The 19261-nt window shown below is 49.2% G+C and overlaps 2 protein-coding genes across 3 annotated transcripts; both read left to right on the forward strand.

Annotated features, from left to right (window-relative positions):
* The first annotated feature begins 4904 nt into the window (after window positions 1-4904).
* LOC100285821 (uncharacterized) lies at window positions 4905-13727 on the forward strand. Its single transcript, NM_001158711.2, has 8 exons — window positions 4905-5250; window positions 6438-6921; window positions 7033-7109; window positions 7195-7325; window positions 11614-11710; window positions 12182-12328; window positions 13097-13197; window positions 13284-13727. Exons 1-8 carry the CDS (start codon window positions 5131-5133, stop codon window positions 13372-13374), a joined length of 1248 nt encoding a protein of 415 aa, NP_001152183.2. The 5' UTR covers window positions 4905-5130; the 3' UTR covers window positions 13375-13727.
* A 338-nt stretch (window positions 13728-14065) lies between these two features.
* LOC100304387 (uncharacterized) lies at window positions 14066-17043 on the forward strand. Of its 2 annotated transcripts, none has more exons than XM_008683207.4 (7): window positions 14066-14424; window positions 14687-14742; window positions 14839-14909; window positions 14994-15419; window positions 15511-15639; window positions 15729-15912; window positions 15987-16634. In XM_008683207.4, exons 1-7 carry the CDS (start codon window positions 14262-14264, stop codon window positions 16011-16013), a joined length of 1056 nt encoding a protein of 351 aa, XP_008681429.1. In that variant the 5' UTR covers window positions 14066-14261; the 3' UTR covers window positions 16014-16634. The 2 variants fall into 2 exon arrangements, with proteins under 2 accessions (XP_008681429.1, NP_001159295.1); NM_001165823.1 differs by lacking the exon at window positions 15987-16634 and adding an exon at window positions 16653-17043 and having other exon boundaries at window positions 14120-14424.
* The last annotated feature ends 2218 nt before the right edge of the window (window positions 17044-19261 follow it).

Genomic DNA, 19261 nt, shown 5'->3' on the forward strand with positions numbered 1-19261 from the left:
GCGCCAACTGTCGGCGTTTCGAGACAGGGGGGTCCCAAAGCCGACGAGTGAGTGTGCTGCGTGCCCCAGCCCAGATGGGTCGAGCGCGTGGGCGAGCGCGAAGGGGGGAGAGGCGAGGTGGCCGGAGTTGAGCGTGAGAGAGGTGGAAGTCCCGCGGCCTTCGTGTTCGTCCCGCGCCCAGGTCGGGTGCGCTTGCAGTAGGGGGGTTACAAGCGTCCACGCGGGTGAGGGAAGCGAGCGACCCCAAGAGAGCGCCTGTCCCGTCCTCGGTCCCGCGCGGCCAACCTCCTTCAAGAAGGCTCTGGTCCTCCCTTTTATAGTCGTAAGGAGAGGATCCAGGTGTACAATGGGGGGTGTAGCAGAGTGCTACGTGTCTAGCGGAGAGAGAGCTAGCGCCCTAGGTACATGCCAATGTGGCAGCCGGAGAGGTCTTGGCACCTTGCTGGCGTGATGTCGTGGCTGTCGGAGGTGCGACGGAGCCTGGCGGAGGGACAGCTGTTGGAGCGGTCGAGTCCTTGCTGACGTCGCCCTGCTTCCGTAAGAGAGCTGGGGGCCGCCGTCGTCACAGAGCTTGTGGAGCGCCATCATTGCCCATCCGGCGGAGCTGGCCGGATGGGACGCCGGTCTTGTTCTCCGTGACCCGAGTCGATTCGGGGTAGGACGATGATGGCGCTTCCTGTTGACGTGGCGGGTCTGTGCCCTAGGCAGGGTGACGTGGGGGCTCCTCCGAAGCCGAGGTTGAGTCTGTCTTCTGTTGCCGAGGCCGAGTCCGAGCCATGGGGTCGGGCGAGGCGGAGGTCGTTCGGCCGAGGCCAGGGCGGAGTCCGAGCCCTGGGGTCGGGCGAGGCGGAGTTTCGTCGTCTTCCGGGTCTTAGCCCGAGTCCGAGCCCTGGGGTCGGGCGGAGCGGAGTTCGCCGTCTTCCGGGTCTTAGCCCGAGTCCGAGCCCTGGGGTCGGGCGGAGCGGAGTTCGCCGTCTTCTGGGTCTTAGCCCGAGTCCGAGCCCTGGGGTCGGGCGGAGCGGAGTTCGCCGTCTTCCGGGTCTTAGCCCGAGTCCGAGCCCTGGGGTCGGGCGGAGCGGAGTTCGCCGTCTTCCGGGTCTTAGCCCGAGTCCGAGCCCTGGGGTCGGGCGGAGCGGAGTTCGCCGTGGCGCCTTTGGCAAGGCCTGACTGTCTGTCAGACTCACTCTGTCGAGTGGCACCGCAGTCGGAGTGGCGCAGGCGGCGCTGTACTTCTGTCAGACTGGTCAGTGGAGCGGTGGAGTGACGGCGGTCACGTCGGCTCTGCCGGGGGGGCGCGTGTCAGGATAAAGGTGTCAGGCCACCTTTGCGTTAAATGCTCCTGCAACTCGGTCAGTCGGTGTGGCGATTTAGTCAGGGTTGCTTCTGAGCGAAGCCAAGGCCTCGGGCGAGCCGGTGATGTGTCCGCCGTAAAAAGGGGGGCCTCGGGCGAGACAGAAGTCTCTCGAGGTCGGCTGCCCTTGGCCGAGGCTAGGCTCGGGTGAAGCGTGATCGAGTCACTCGTGTGGACTGATCCCTGACTTAATCGTACCCATCAGGCCTTTGCAGCTTTATGCTGATGGGGGTTACCAGCTGAGAATTAGGCGTCTTGAGGGTACCCCTAATTATGGTCCCCGACAATATCTATCATGCATATAAGATTCATCTCATATACATCCCTGTTTGGGTATCAGATCCCCAATAGGTCCTCATTCCCTATAAGAAAAGCATTATCACATTATATTTTTATGACATTAACAACCACACTACACCCAACACCAATACATCACCAATAATTCTGTTATGAATCAAGAAAAACATTATTTAATCATACAAAATAACAAAAACAAAGTGACACATTGACTGTTGGGTGGGGCGGCTCGTGGTTGGTCGCCTAGGTTGGATAGATGTGTACTTAAAAGGGTTAGGAGAGATAAGGTTAGTTGTTGCGCTTATTGCCTATCAAGCTCCACACATAATTTTATTAGGTCAATATTACCCATGGATAATTGGGTTCAGATAATTGGGTTCACAAGATTGCTTCCCAAACTCATACCTGCCTACCTAATGAGTGAGGATTTTGTCCTATATTTATACCCTAATCCTAATAGGGAATTCCCGACAGATTAGCCGGTATCGAGTTCCATTGACATCTCTAATTTTATTTTAGTTTCTATATTTAAAAATTTATGAACTAAAATGGAATAAAATGAAGGGAATAAAATTAGTCCCCAGAATGAACTAATATGAAGGGACTAAAAATTAGTCCCTAGAAACCAAACACTCCCTAAAGAAATCAAACACCCCTAAGGGCATGTACAAGCCTGAGACCCTTGATCGATTTTCTAGGTACAAGAGATAGCTAAGAGACAACATAATACAACATTGAGTCTCTGAATCATTAATGCAGTTAAAAGACAATATATATATAAAGTCATGAAGAGACGAGCTCTTGATTTTTTCAGATAACCTTTAGAGATCCCTCAAAATACCTCTCATTTAATGAGGTTGTACATGCCCTAAGACTATCTCTAATAAACCCCGTATCTCATTCTCTATCTTATCCCTTATTCTAAATCTCTCTGTGCAGATAGTGTCAAACAATGTAATCTACAATTAAGTGTCCCCTATTTTACGCATCCTATTGGAGTCAGTCTAAGATCCTATTTAGAAGCACACAGTTTTTAAAAATTTGGTTTATATAAAGGCGACGACTAATATGCAAGCATGTATGGAAGCGTGCAAACAGATATTTTACTCCGTTAGATCTAGATCCAACGGTATATCATATTTAGCACTTAAACCCTTCCACCACCACCTGATGTAGCTTTATAAAAAAACTCCTAACAAATCACAATTGTATCTACCGTTGGATTTAGATCTAACAGACAAAAAAGTCTGCTTACGCGCTTGCACCTAATATCTGCTTGCATATTAGTCGTTGCCTTATATAAATTGGGTTCGTTCTAAATATACCAGTTTATAACTCAGTTTATCTCTACAATACTTAAAGTATCAGTTTCAACGGTCGTCCTGCGTCATCTTTTTACAAAAAGTCCCTACATTTCTTCCTAACCAATTCAATGTAGAATGTTAAAAAGCGACGCGGGAGGTGGGGTTCGAACCCACACCCTGATGGCATCTTTTTACACAAAAGTTCCTACATTTCTTCCAAACCATCTCAGTGTAAAATGTTAAAAAGCGATGCGGGAGGTGGGGTTTGAACCCACACCCTGATGGCATCTTTTTACAAAAAAAGTCTCTACATTTATTCCAACTCAACTCAGTGTAAAATGTTAAAAAGCGATGCAGGAGATGAGGTTTGAACCCACACCCTGATGGAAGAAGGGTGAGAGACACTGGACGAAGTTGTCTAACCAGTAGAACATCATACTCAGATGTTTATAATATTGAATATAAATTGTAGATATGTATATATGATTTTTTGTAAAATAAAAAAAATCGTGTCGGGCCGGACCAGCACTACGGGTCGAGGCTACGACCCAAGCACTGCACAACGCTCGTGCCGGGTTGGCCCAGACACTATTAAATGGGTCGTGCCTTGGGCGGCTCGCCAGATACGACCCATTTGACCATTTATACCTCAGCACGATAATGATGGTCATTGCCTCAGTTGCCACCATCTCATTCGTCATTCTACTTTTTTCTTTTCCCCTCATGCCTCCAACTCCGCGCCACCCCATTCTCGGCAGAGGGCGTAGGAGCATGCGCCTCCTACCCGTATTCGTTCGACATCAGCCCCGACACCGACTTGCGCAGTGGCTATTGCACGTCCACGAGGACGTTTCATATCATGCGCGCACCATCGTTTTTGCCGTCGTCGGACGTCTGTTTGTCTTCCCGGCCTTTGTCATGTTCTTCCTCCCCAACCTACTGCCCCCGCCCACGGTCGTAGTCGCGAGTCGACTGACGCTCGTCGACGCTGGTACGACGCGAGTCGGTCATGCTCCTGGCCTTTCTCCGTGCGTGCCGTCGAGGAGGACATGGTGGCGCCTGCCACGCTTAGGTTATCTTGGCGATGAGGAGTCCAGGTCTAAGATATTGGACAACCAAGACCCATAGCGTGACAACAGTCGACATATTCTACGAAGTTGGTGGTGGTGGTTTTTCGCTCCGCGTTTAGGGCTGGCAAGACACTCGCATTATCTCGCCTTTCTCGGATTGACGCCTGGTGCAGGTGCCTCTTGATTTGGAGTTGCTCCGGCTGGGCTTCTTTCTCCGCGTGCGTGCTCTCTCCCTATATAGCTATGTCGTCTCCAGATGCTCAGGTCTTCGTCGTGTCCTTCTCCGACAACGAACAGGTATGTCTGCCTCTTTCCCTTTCCCTTATGTTCTACGAAACCTTGGAAATGGGGTTGCGAGGGATGGAGGTCTCTGATTTGTTGACTATGGTACCCGTACGTTCATAAAAATATTATGCAAAGAGTGGAGACAATCAATAAAAAAATTTGAGAACTTTTTATGGATAATTTACGTAGGTATTGTTGTGAGCCGTCGCAACGCACGGATAACTAACTAATAAAAATTAGATTTTCAGTTTCTTAAAAATCAGTAAACTCACCTCTCCTAACTATAGAAGATAAAAACTGGTTTCTCATGCTGTAAGAGCATCTCCAAGAGCTCTCCATAAAACGACTCCTCAAAATCAGTTTTAAGGGACATCTAAATAATAAGTGGGGGTAAATTTTAATCCTTTCTCCAACAGATCCCTTAAAGCAGCAGTTTGTTTCTGGAGAGCCCAAAAAACCCCTCATTTGTAGCTACAAATGAGGGAGTTTTAAGGGCTATGAAAAAGTTGGGGACACTTTAGGGAAACTGTTGGAGACATGTTTTTGTGTTTTTCCCAAAAAAATAGATTTAGGGGAGACTTTAGGGGAGCTTTTGGAGATGCTCTAAGATTGCATCAGCGAGCACAAATCGAACCGTGGTCGTACACGGGCCTGTTTGCAGCAGCAAGCGTTCAAGAAATCAAGCGGCCGCCTCGTCCCCTCCGCGCCCGGCGCCTCCGACGCCCAAGCAGCGTGACCGTGGAAGGGACGAAGAAGAGCACCCTCAAGCGGCCGCACTAATCCCAAACCGGCCTCCGACCCCCAAGCAGCCTCACGCTGCTCGATGGCGGCGCCGTATCACCAGCCTACGAGCCTGGAGGAGGTCCGCACTCTGTGGATCGGCGACCTCCAGTACTGGACCGACGAGAACTACCTCTACAGCTGCTTCGCTCACACCGGGGAGGTAGGCGACGTCCTTCGATCTGTGCCCCCCCAAAACCATGCCTTGCGCGCCGATTAGGCAGATGTTTCTTGCTAGGGTTCGTTTGGTGCCGGTGCACCGTCCAAATTCGGTGATTTTAAGCTGGGTTTATTGGTCTCAATGTTTGATTGAGCGGTTGCGTTGCTGGGAATTGGGTGAATTCATGCGAGTTAGTACTTCAAAGTAGCTCTCGCTGATGCATCAAGGTCGACTTGCCCACGTGTGGTGGACTACTCGCTGCTATTCTTCCGGCTTTAGGGTAGATACATAGATTGGCAACCGTGCCCTTACGCGTGTCCTTTTGGTTTCTGAGCAATACAACGGTTTCATGGTCCTAGGGTTGTGGTTTGTGGAACCAGCCTCTTGGTTTTGAAAAACTGACCCAAACAATTGTGAATTGAAGCGGTCTCATGCTTCCTCTTGCATCAATGGATGGTCCTCTAGTGAAAGTAACCTCTTGCTTCAATGGATGGTCCTCTAGTGAAAGTAGCCACACGGTTGTCCATGAATATTGTCCAGGCATATTTGGGTGTAAAATACTTAACTAACTTGAAGTACAAGTGTGTGCTATTGTTCGACAGATAAAATTACCTGAGAAGTGAAGGTATCCAGTATCCACATAGGCCTTTTGGAATATGTTGTCGCAATATCAGTTGTAGTTTTTTTTTTTTTGCATGTAGGTGAGTGTAATGCTATATAGACCTATTTTATCTGTATCAATGAGTCTTCTAGGGATATTGTAGTAAAGCACTGCGCTGTTTTGGTCTTGTTTGAAGCAGCATTGGTAGGATACTATTGTGAACTTACATTACTCATAGTTTGATAGTTTCTGAAAATTAAGAAAAAATTATTTAAGTATCGGGTACTTCAGCACATAAAAAGTTGTGTGAAACTTATTACTTGACAGCTGTTTGAGTTTATACAGAAATCATTTTGTAGCTGCATGTCTGATCTGTGATTGGGTTGCCTCATTTTTTTGGGGGGAGGGGACACTGAGCTGATGATCGAAGTATGTTTTTTAGAATATATTTTTTTCTACTTTTCTTGAATATCAAAACTACTACTATACCTTTAAGCATAGATTGTGTTGTAGAGTTTGTTGAGCGCTTTGCACTGGAGAGTACATTTTGAACTCATTGTGTTAAGACCTTTATTTCCTGGAAGTGCAGGTACAATCTGTTAAAATAATACGCAACAAAGTAACAAGCCTTCCTGAGGGTTATGGGTTTATAGAGTTTGTTTCACATGAAGCTGCTGAGAAAATTCTCCAGACTTACAATGGCACACAGATGCCTGGAACTGAACACACATTCAGATTGAATTGGGCCTCTTTCAGCTCTGGTGAGAGGCGCCCTGATCCAGGATCTGATCATTCGATTTTCGTAGGGGACCTGGCACCTGATGTCACAGATTACTTACTACAGGAAACATTCCGAGTGAACTATTCATCTGTTAGAGGTGCTAAGGTTGTCACGGATCCAAATACCGGGAGATCTAAAGGATATGGATTTGTAAAGTTCGCAGATGAAAATGAAAAGAACCGTGCAATGACAGAAATGAATGGTGTGTACTGTTCAACGAGACCTATGCGGATAAGTGCTGCAATACCTAAGAAATCCACTGGCTCTCAGCTTCAGTATTCAGCTGCTAAAGGTAATACAAGATGATCTGTAATGTACTGTGTTGTTTGTGGGAGATTCTTCATTTTCTTGATGTTTCTTTTCGTGGATTTATTATAGCTGTCTTCTTATGTTAAATGTGTAGCGGTGTATCCAGCAACAGCGTATGCAATGCCTCAGCTCCAGGCAGTTCTCCCTGACAGTGATCCTACAAACACTACGGTACAAGTCCCTACCATATTTCTGTCAGTTATTCTGTTGAGTGTTGACTATGCCACTTACCTTGGGATATATCATACATTTACAGATATTTATTGGGAATTTGGACCCAAATGTGATAGAAGATGAGCTGAGGCAGATATGTGTACAGTTTGGAGAACTTATATATGTGAAAATTCCTGTTGGTAAAGGATGTGGTTTTGTACAGTATGCATCTAGGTAAGTGCTATAGGAACATGTTAGAGTACCCGTTTAGGGTTTTGGGGTTAGCCCCTTGTAATTACTGTCATACCCCTGTGTAATGGTCCAGACCCAACAACTTGGTCTATTAATACAACTCCCAACCCCGAGGTAGGGTTAGCGTTTCCCATCTTCCAACTTGGTACCGGAGCCAGTCTTCTCTCCCCTCCACCCACCCCTCAACCGTCACCTCTGCTTCCCAGGCGACCTCCAGTCGACGACTCTCTTCCCTGCCTAGGCGAGGTCCTCGTGTGGCCCCGCGTTTTGGTCCGTGTCGCCCGGACCCATGTGCGCGGTTCCCTGCGCTCGCACGCTTGGCGCCGCCAGGACGCCCCAACGGTCCTCCCAGGGCCTACCCCCTCCACCGGTCTGCTCCTCTTCTCTGCCACCGGGCTTCTCCAGAGCCGGGACGCTGCTCGTGACCTCTGCTCGCGACCACCTTTGACCCGACCCTCGTCGGGCCGCCCTGTCTCCACCAGCTGCTTTCTTCCAGGCTACCGGCCCCGCCTAGGCGCGCCGCACCCTGGTCGCACAGCGCTGCCGTACCAGCCAGCCCGCCCTGCGCCGTCTCCTCCTTGTCGGTCCGCGCCTCTGCCCACACCGCGCCTTGACGTGCTCCCGAGGCTGAGCCTCCTCGCGCGGCCGTCCGTTTCGCGCGTTGTTGCATGCCCATGCGCCCTCTGCCCCGCCGCCGACTACCTGCCTGTCGTGGTCCAGCCCCCCTGTGCTGCTCCCTCCATGGCGGTCCCCATCTACTCCTTCGGCGCCGTCCCGTTTGACCCGCCGCCGCCTGTACCGATCATTTGCTCAGCGGCCACCCTCCCCAGCGGTGCGATCTCACCCACTGGCGTTCTCGGCCCTGCTCCTATGGCCGCAGCCCCCTCGGTTCCCGTGCTTTCCACTGCTCCCGCGGCTCCCGACTTCTCTGGCCACGCCTTTGCACTGGCTGCCGGCACCCCCTCCTTCCTGGCTCCGCCCAGTTTCGTCGAGATCGCTATGCACGTCCTCCTTCATTACGGCTAGCTTGTCCATGGCACTTTTGTGGCCTTCAATCAGGCCATGAACCCCGTTCCCGCGACTGTGTCGAGATCCACCCTCAGGCGGGCCGCCACGTGCCTGGACCGCTTGTTTTCCCCTGTATTGTGATTACCTCCTTGGTGCTCGAGACCTTGCTGTCTCCCTCCCCTCCTAGTGGTTCTATCGGAGCACCTCCCCTGGCTCGCTCCTCGCACCTAGTGCCTTTACCACCCCTCTCTCCCCCACCGATTGGGTGGTCGACTCCGAAGCTTCCTTCCACACCACTCCTACCACCAGCTTGTTGTCCCACTACCATCTTCCACACCTCTCACATCCTCCCTCTATCATGGTGGGGAACGGTTCCACCGTCCCGGTCACCTTAGCAGGTGCATCGGTTCTTCCGGGACCCTTCTACCTTAACAGAGTTCTTGTTGCTCCCCAGTTGATTCATCCCCTTCTCTCAGTTCGTCGCTTCACTAGTGACAACCACTGTTCTATAGAGTTTGATCCCTGGGGGCTAACCATGTAACACCTTCCCACTCATGTCGTGCTCGCTCGCTTTGACATCTCCGACCCCCTCTACCCTATTCACTTGCCATCCAGTTCCCCCATCGGCATGTCTCCCCCCTTGCTCTTGCCACTACTACCATCTCCACCATCTGGCATCGTCGCTTCGGTCACCTTGGACGTGACGTGATGTCCCAGCTCTCCAGCCGCTCAGATATCTCCTGTAGCAGCTGGGGCTCCTCTGAGCGCCTCTGTCATGCCTGCCAGCTCGGCCGTCACTCTCATCTACCACCGCGCGGGTGGGCCACTCCCTCGGCTCTCGCCGAACCGGCCCCATCGACGAGCGCGGCTCGCTTCGCCGACCCCACCCTCGTCTACCACCGTTGCGAGCGGGCCACTCCCTCGGCTCCCGACGACCCGCCGGCTCGCACCGAGCCTCCTGTGTACCACCCAGTCGCCATCCATCGCGACCCCGGGCACGCCCACCTGATGGTGACTTGCCGTGCAGCCGGCGTTCTCCGTTCCGTCGATCGGCTGATCCTAGCGGCTGACGCTCCTCCGGATGCCTCCCCAGTCTCCTTCGTTCGCGCCACCCTTGTTGACCCCCACTGGCGTTGCGCTATGGAGGAGTGTGCGGCCCTGCTGGCCAACCACACCTGGGATCTGGTGCCGCGTCCACCAGGCACCAACGTGGTCACCGACAAATGGATTTTTCGCCACAAGCTGACCTCGGATGGCTCTCTCGACCGCTACAAGGCTCGTTGGGTCTTTCGGGGCTTCACCCAGCGCCCCGGAGTCGACTACAACGAGACCTTCAGCCCCATTGTCAAGTTCGCCACCGTTTGGGTCGTTCTCACCCTCGCCTTCTCCTGGGACTGGGCAATTTATCAGCTCGATGTCAAGAATGCTTTCCTCCATGTCACTTTGACAGAGACTGTCTAATGCAGCCATCCCACTGGCTTCGTCGACTCCGCTCGTTCGGATCTGGTGTGCCGGCTGAACCGCTCCCTGTACGGCCTCACGCAGACGCCGCAGGCCTGGTATAGTTGCTTCGCCTCCTACTTGGCTTCCATCGGCTTCGTCGAGGCCAAGTCGGGCACATCCCTGTTCATCTACCGGCGCGGCGATGACACCGTCTACCTCCTACTCTACATCGACGATATTGTGCTCACGTCATCCACCGCCGACCTTCTACAACGCACGATCGGTGCCCTTCAGCGGGAGTTCGCGATGAAGGACCTGGGGCCTCTTCACCACTTCCTCGGCATCACCGCCGAGTGTCAGCCTCAGGGTCTCTTCCTCCACCAGTGCCAACACGCCATTGACATCCTGGAGCGGTCCGACATGTTCGACTGCAAGCCCTGCTCCACGCCTGTCGACACTCAGGCGAAGCTCTCTGAGGACGACAGGCCCCCAGTCGCCGATGCAACGTCCTATCAGAGCCTGATCGATGCTCTCCAGTACCTGACCTTCTCCACGTCTGACATCGCCTACGCCGTCCAACAGGTGTGCTTGCACATGCACACCTTGAGGGAGCCTCATCTCACCGCTCTCAAGCGGATCCTGCGCTACCTCCACGGCTCCCTCGACTACAGCCTTCTACTCCAACCCTCCCCGACGTCGTAGCTCGTGGTCTACACCGATGCTGACTGGGCTAGCTGTCCTGACACTCACCGGTCCACCTCCGGTTACGCCATGTTCCTCGGTGCCAACCTCGTCTCCTGGGCTGCCAAGCGGCAGCCCGTTGTCTCCTGCTACAGCGCAGAGGCCGAGTACCACGCTGTGGCCAACAACGCAGCAGAGGCCTCCTGGGTGCGCTAGCTTCTCCATGAGCTCCACAACCCCCTCCAGCGCGCCACCCTCGTCTATTGCGACAACGTTAGCGCGGTCTACCTCTCCATCGATCCCGTGCAGCATCAGCACACGAAGCACGTGGAGATCGACCTGCATTTCGTCCGCGAGCGTGTCGCTGCTGGTGATGTTCGGGTTCTCAGCGTCCCCACCACGCTGCAGTTTGTCGACATCTTCACCAAGGGGCTACCATCGAGTGTATTCACCGATTTTCGGTCTAGTCTCAACATATGTACTTGATAGAGTTGAGCCTGCGGTGGGTGTTAGAGTAACCGTTTAGGGATTTGGGGTTAGCCCCTTGTAATTACTGTCATACCCCTGTGTAATGGGCTAGATCCAACAACTTGGTCAGTTGGTCTATTAATACAACTCCCAACCCTGAGTTAGGGTTAGGGTTTCCCATCCTCCAACTGAACATTTCATTGTGTAATAGTTGCCCAATGCTTTATGGTGTCTAGTTTAGTTTATATTCATATCAACCCAAATGTCATAACATTCTGAAATAAGTATGCCTGTAGTGGGATGTTTGGGACATGTATGCTTTACAAGAAGAACTAAGGACATTTCATATTTCAATGCAGTATTAGCATTCCTTTCCATTGAAGTATTACCATTCCTTTCCATTGAAAACTCAGTAGACAAGGGATTTTTTTTACAATTGATGTCACATGAATATGTATATGTATCTATCGTATTTTTTCATATACCCCCTCTGCAAAAGTAGATGTATTTAATGATGAAACGCCTCTTTACTAGCATCTAAGTTTTCTTTAAAAAGGGGTAGACTCAATGCCAGAGGCTCCCACATGAGTAGGGTCTAGGGAGGGGATAAACTGAGGTTTTTCTTTAAGTAATTAAAAGTTAGGGTGACCATTGTGTGTAACCACTACAGGGCATCAGCTGAAGAGGCAGTACAACGTCTTCATGGCACAATGATTGGCCAACAAGCTGTTCGGCTTTCATGGGGCCGAAGTCCTGCGAGTAAACAGGTATGTCTTATGAAATTTTACCGCACAAACCTATACCTATAGCATTCAATAGATCTCTTCAGCCTTATACGTGGTGGAATCAAGCGGATGACGCTATGTTGATGTGGGGCTATTTTGCACCAATAAGCATGTTAAAGAAGATTTCGATTGGTGCTAACCGCTAACACTTGGAATTGAGAATTAATGAGAGCCATATGATAGTATTCTTATGCTGTCTTGGGTAGATAGGCTGATAGGGGATTGCTTATTTGATATAGTATTAATTTCTCCGCAGTATGTCATTTTTCTTATAGCTCCTCGCCCTGAATTTTCATTTTTTTTGCTTGTTTGATATAGTATTAGGTTCTCAGCAGTATTTGTTCATTTTTCTTATAACTCGCCCTGAATTTTCATTTTTCTTGTTATCATATCTTCTGTATCTAATGGAAGCTAATGTTTGTCACTTATTATCGCATGGAACCACATATGCAGGATTCATCAGCTGTGTGGAGTCAGCAAGCAGATCCAAATCAGTGGGCAAACACTTACTATGGCTATGGGTATGATGCATATGGATATGCTCAGGATCCGTCATACGCTTATGGTGCTTATGCAGGATATAGCCAATATCCCCAACAGGCAAGGATTTTCATCCACATACATTATTATATATATTAATTCTGAGTGTCTGTGCTGTGCACTTGCGTGTTCATCAGTAAGTTGTGGACACCTGAAGCTTGTTAATTTCTTAAATTCCTGCCGAGTTATGTTACCATGCAATGCACACTTTCGTTAAACCAGACATAGCGAAAGGTCTCTAGCGTAATAGTTAAGGCTTCCGAGTAGCACCTTCAGGTCCCAGGTTCGATCTCCCTCGGGAGCGAATTTCTGGCTTTGGTTAAAAAAAATTCTCTCGCTGTGCCCCGCCTGCTCCCGGGTTACGTCCTGCGCACCACCCTTCGGCTGAGCCGTTGCAAAGTGGGCGGTGATGGGTGGCCAGGGTTCGGGGATTTTCTCGGTTGGGACCATGTTTTGGTCTCTTAATATAATACCGGGAGGGAGGTCTTTCCCTACACGGCCGAGTCATTTTTTTTGTTAAACCAGACATAGAAAACTGCATCCTTGTGAATTATATAATCCACCATATTGAAAAGCTGAAGGATAGATTTTGGGCCTGTAGATTTACAATTATTTTGTCTTGTTCTATTTTCTGCTAAGATATCTTGGAAGTTTGTATGGACCTTGTACATGCTCCCATTGTTTTTTTTTCGACATAAGTACACCAATGAAGTGATTTGTGGTGCATACCTCTCATGACCTTTCATGTTTCATAGTGCACTGACGATATGTTATCCGTGTCTGGCCAAAATCTGTTCTCCATATTTGACAAATCCCACAATCTTGCAGGTTGAGGGAACTGTTGACGCCACTTCTGTTGCTGGTAGCCATCCAGGCATGGAGCAAAAGGAGGAGCCATATGATCCAATGAACATACCTGATGTTGACAAGTAAGATCTGTCACATTGCCCTTCACACTGTTGTTTCTGTAGAGATGTTTCTTTAATCCATGGTCCTCTTTCTCCTGCAATCTTAGGTTGAATGCTTCATACATGGCTGTTCATGGTAGAGCCATGCTAGGGCGGTCCTTGTGGTTGAAGACCAACCCGCTGCCCCAACCGACATAAGCATGTTTCCTCCCCCGAAGACTACAGCCAGTGCTGGTGGGCGCAGCTGGGTTTCATCGCGCAGATGATTTTGCCCTTCCCAGTAGTCACGTTAAACTCTGAAATTGTTGTAGGCTGGCCAGCAGCTTCGTCTATATTGAGAACATTCGATGTATGATAGGCGTGACTCTTTTGTACTGTATTTCTTAGGCTGTTGGTTAATATTATTAGGACAATATTGAGGGAGCGGTGAAAGTCAACTGTCTGTATTTCCAACTGATTATTCTGCTGTTCGATACTCAACTCCCGACTCCCGTTCACTTGGCAGGACAATGGCATATCTGATATTTCTATCGTTGAATTACCTTTACTTAGTATCTTTGGGTACATTTCTGCCTGCTTTAGATCTAAAGTCACGTCTCAGGTGACTGACGCCTGCCGGCGTGATGGTTGTGTAGTGGAACGTTCCATAGACACAGAATCCTACGCTTTGACCATTCTGTGCCATGTCTCCTGCTCCAAGCCTGCTGCCCTGTCAGTGCCAGTCAGTACCTCTGGGCTCTGGCCGTGTCGCAAGGATCAATGTGGGCTCCTTCTCCAGTGAGTCACCGCCATTATTGTATCGGTGACGTCCAACGGTCGAAAATTGGCCAGGACCCGGGAGCCAACGGGCCGGGTCGGCGGGTAGTCTTCCCCTTCCCTCGGCACTGCCTCTGCTCACACATAACACGCGCAACGGCTCTCGCCCTCGCCAGTGCCCCGGCACGTCTCACGAGTGCGACAAAGGAGGAGCGGCGACCAAGCAATCCCTCTCTTTCTATCGCTCGGGGCTCCTCCTCCACCGCGCCCGCACGGCAGGACGCAGGAGATAACAGAGGGGAGCGCGCGGGAGCAAAGGGGAGGACGGCATGGAGTTCATGGAGCCCAAGGACATCGACTGGAGCAGGGTGGTGTCACGGTACGTGCGCGACGAGACCTACGAGGACATCGAGGCCCCGCACTGGGCGGACCTCACCGACCCCAACGCCGGCCGCGCCGCCGTCGACGACGAGGCCTGGTTCTGCCGCCCCGGTACGCTTCCCTTCCCTCCCGCTCGCTTCTTGGCTCCCCCTCACAGGCGCACAAGACGGCGATGCTCCTGTTGCCTGTTGGTTGGCCCCGCTTGGTTTGACTTCGAGGAGATCAAATCAAAGCAGTGCGCGCTGATCGGCGGGTCAAGGATGAGCCCGGTTCTTTACTTCTTACTTGCTTCCTTGGGAATGAATTCTCTTGCAACGTTGGAACTTTGCTTCTAAACGAGCGGGTGCTGATCTATTGATTTGCGGAGCTGCAGATTGCCAGCATCCGAAGACGGCCGACGATTTCCTCAAGCTGAGCCCCAGCCCCAAGGTCTGCCTTCCTTTTCTGTTCTTGAGTTCTCGCGGCCCTTTTTTCTTCCACGGGTTAGCTGAACCCTCATCTCACGCATCTTCTTCATCGGAACAGGGCAAGCTGCTGCGATCGGTTTCGGCCATGCTGCCGTTCGTGGAAAGGGACGCCAATGCCAGTAGCCTCAGGTGACCAATCAAATTCAGGTGTTCTTTGCGCGCCGCGCCCGTTTCGATCAAATCACGTTCTCACCCCCTTCGTGCGTTGCTCAGGGACGGCAGTGGCAATCTCAACTGGCAGGGCGGCGGCGCCGTTACCGCCTCCACGCCGCCGAAGCTAAAGGCAGCGCCCAAGAAGAGGTTCCAGGAGGACAGCGAGAACCAGGACCCTTCGCTGGCCACGCCGCCCCCACGGCAGGGGCCAAGTAGGCCGCCGTTCGGTGCCCCTCGGTGGAACAAGCATGCCAAGGAGACCATTAAGTCCAGTGCGGAGAAGCGGCCGGACAACGCTGAGAAGGAGGCGCTGCTCAATAAGCACGCCCCGCCGAGGCAGCTCAAGAGCACTCTCTCAGCGAGGAATCTCTTCTCTGGAAAGGATATACTTGGACAGATTTCGGAGTTCTACGATGAGCTGAAGCGGATGGTTGGCGGCAGCCGGCCCGTTACAGACACACAGGAGGTTTACAGCTTAAACCCGATGTAAGTATGTAACTCTTGCCTCGTCGATGGAATGCATGAATTCAATTGTCGGATTGTCGCTATGATGCCCCTGACAGTTTCATTCCTGCAGGAATCCGAGCGATTTGATGGAGAAGGTGGTTCCTGATGCCCCTGACAGTTTCATCAGCAATCCAGTTCCCGCAGAGATCGTGAAGGAGGTGGCGACGCAAGAAAGAGTGAAAAAGAGTCCAAGCCCAATGTAATTTGCAAATATTCATCGCAATGCAAACTTATGTGTATATAGGTTGTACTGATTGTTGCTTACGACGCCGACGCTGGTTTCTAAAGGAAGGGAAAGAAGGTGGGGTTGAAGGTGGAAGCAGGGAAGCCAAGGTCTCCCTCTGTGCTCAAGGAGGTGAAGGCAACACCGCCGACTCCGCAGCGGTTTCCATCCCCATCGCCGAACCGCATTAAGAATGTTAAGCTTGGAGGGGCGGCCATAGCAGGATCGCCACTCAAGAACCCACTGAAGGTGACTCTTACTCAATGCCCGTGGCTTTAAACCATAGTGTTTACTTGGTGAATTTTCACTTTCTTCATTTCTAGGACTTCGAATTCTTCAAGGGCATGTAATGTTCACAAAAAGCATGGTCCACTTTTACAGATCTTAGTATGGAAGAATACATAAGAGTGACTTCTGCTCTAAAATAAACGATTGGCTACGACTGCTTCTTCCCCTGATGATTTAATAAATCCTACGATGAGCTAAATTGGCGTACCCCCTAGTTCACCATACTTTTCACAAACTAAACATGTTGAACCATGTGAAAGATTAATAAAGGTCTTGTGTGTGTTTTTTTGGACCAATTCCGTTAAGTCTGGTCATGCAGCTGAGATGTTTTAGTATAGAAGTAGCGTCCTTCCATATTTAGCATCATTTAGCGCAGGTCATGAGGAGATGTTACCGAATTGACAAAGCATATTTTCTATAAATCCTAATAATTATGCTTGTTCATAACCTGGTATTCATTGTAAGCCTCATTGTGGATAGTCTCAAATAGGGTCGACAAATTATCTTATGTTCATTGTGGATGATCCTATCATAGATGCTTGTGCAGTTGTGCATCTCATACATCTTTCTGTACTGTACAAAAAGGCAAACACAGTGATTGTATAGTTTTAGGGCTGTTGTGCCCAACCATTACCAATGAGGTATTTATCTGAAGTTGATCATGGAGTTATCTAATTATACTTTATTTTCCTTTTCTTTAGGAGAAGGGGACCCCTAGTAACAGTAAGGATCCGGAGAGCAAAAAATATGCTGTGAGGCAACCCTTTGGGGTTAAGGATATGAATAATACAAGAGCATGTGATGCAGAAGGGAGCTCCAGCAGCATGTTTTGGTTCTTGAAGCCCTGCACTTTCCTTGTGGAGTAGCATCATAACACTACAAAATTTTAACGAGCAACACTTGATGTAGCTAGAATCCGTTACTTCATTAATTTCCAAATTTTGAGTTCCTATTTGATTGATTCATTTGATGGGTACCATATCCGGGAAGTAAAAAAACCATGTATAGTCATACAGATTCAAAGGGTCTTTCCAAATGCATAATTTGAGATGTAGCAAAACACTTTTCTGCTGCTTCATTGTTTGTTCAAACAAACTGCATTCTTGTCTCTTGAAGTTATATACTAAGGTTATACAATTCAGTGGTCTGTTTGAATGTTGTTGCTCTCAAGTCTCAACTACTACCTAGCAGTTCAAAACTACAAGCTGCCAAAAATATTTTTGTAGTGCAGTCTATGCATTCCATGAGGCGATATAAGTTGATGGTCTATTTCTTAATTCCTGAAGGTTTACTGCTCTTAATTGTACTGCTTGTGCTTGCCAAATTGGTGATGTTGTTTCTATTCCTTCAATTGTAATTTCACAAATTTCTGTGCAAGGATTGTAGCCCTAAGTTATAACAATGTGGATTCGCCTGGTCTGTAAGGTAATGCCACAAGCAAAAAATCTGAAATCTCTTCTAGAACTTACAATTTTTTATTAGTCTTCAGCTAGCATGTGACAGACTTGGTTTGCATGTAAAGGTTTAACATTCCTAATTCCTAAGTTACTTCTCTTTAGATCAATCACCAGGAGTTGGAATACATCGAAAGCACATAATCTGGGTTGCATTGAGTTGTTCCTTGATCCTTCATGATGAGTTATTTGACAAGATCCAAAACTCGATTTTTCATCAATTACGGTGAAATAATTCATAAATCTTGTTGGGCCATCGCTGGTTCTATCTCGGCCAAGCAAGAAAGGGGAACCCGGTGGGAAGAGGGAAAATAAAGATCAGGGGAAGAAGCGGGGTAGAGGAATTGGTCGTGTTGGCCTTGCCCATCTTGTATATATATGTGTTGTATCTGGGAACAATAAAGTGAGGCTTTCCAAAATTTCTACATGGTATCAGAGCTGGTCACCGAGGAGCCGGTACTAGAGGGGGCGAAGGAGACGGAGAAGAAGCCAACGATGAAGAGGCCTATATTGGAGAAGCCCATGGCCCCAATAGAGAAGGCCCCATGGGGAAGAAGCCCAAGGCGGAGAAGCGGCTCCTAGCGGGAAAATATGTTGGCAAAGAGAGCGATAGTGATAAGAGGGGAGGAAAAAGGGCAAGAAGGGTTTGGAGACATACAAGATCTACATCTTCAAGGTGCTGAAGCAGGTGCACCTAGACACCAATATCTCCTCCAAGCCCAACACGGAGAAGAAGCCTAACGGGGAGGGCAACAAGGAGAAGGCCGCTCTAGAGATACTTACGGGCATGTTTGTTACTTATTGTGAAGTAAAGAGGACTAAGTGTGTTGCTGAGGTAAAGAAGAAAGAAAAGCAAGACGAAAATTGACTACTTGGAGTGAAGTCAGTTTACTAGTTATTATTGCTGGTACACTATGGGGAAAACTAAGGAACTAAGCAAGTTTTTGGCAAGTTGGTCGAATTGTTGTCGGTAAAAAGGGATGATGCTCCATCTTCAAGTAAAGAAAATGTTGCTTATACAGAATTAGTTCAAAAGCTAGAAGTGATACAGAATGAGATTAAATTGAAGGGGTAAAAATTATTTGGCATGGTCTAGGAGAATATTATGATTATTGAAAACAAGGAGACTCAAGGGCTATATTAACGGATCCATCGTTGAGCCTAAGGACAAGTCAAGTGTTGAATGGAAGGACTGAAATGCTATAAATTCTTTGGTGGCAACATGGATGTTGAGTTCTATGATTCCAACAATTGCGAGCATTGTTGATACAATTATAAGTGTTGACCAGATGTGAAAAGTGCTTGAAGAAATATACTCAGTAGCTAGAAATGTTATGTTGATGGAGACTAAAGATTGCCTCCATAATATCAAGTGCATTACAATGAGATAAAACAAAGTCTTGAAACAAACATATCTCGTCTTCTGTTCCATACAGGACACACAGCCCAACAAAACGAGATAGCCCGAAGCCAAACACACTCTAGTGATCACTATCAATCCTTAGACTAGACCGCCATCCATATACCGGGGAAAAACATCATGACCAAATGCGTCAAGTGAGACTACTTAGCAAGGTCATATGCATCCAAATGTTGCAGGGGCGCTCATAAGTGCATCCAGTGCATTGGCGTGAAGATAACATGTACAGGGGAAAAGATTTTTTTTCTAAAAAATATTGTTATTTCCGCTTAACCAAATTGACCAATACACTACTACTGCCCCTAACATAGCATTGTAATGCGCTGTGTTAGAAGAACCCTCAAGTCACAACCCAAACATATGGATTTCACTGGTAGTTTGTGGTATGCTAGACACACAATGAAAAAAGAAAAAAATCCCTATGTGCCATCAGAAT

The sequence above is a fragment of the Zea mays genome, chromosome 1 (genome assembly GCF_902167145.1).
Source record: "Zea mays cultivar B73 chromosome 1, Zm-B73-REFERENCE-NAM-5.0, whole genome shotgun sequence".
Classification (NCBI taxonomy): Eukaryota; Viridiplantae; Streptophyta; class Magnoliopsida; order Poales; family Poaceae; genus Zea; species Zea mays.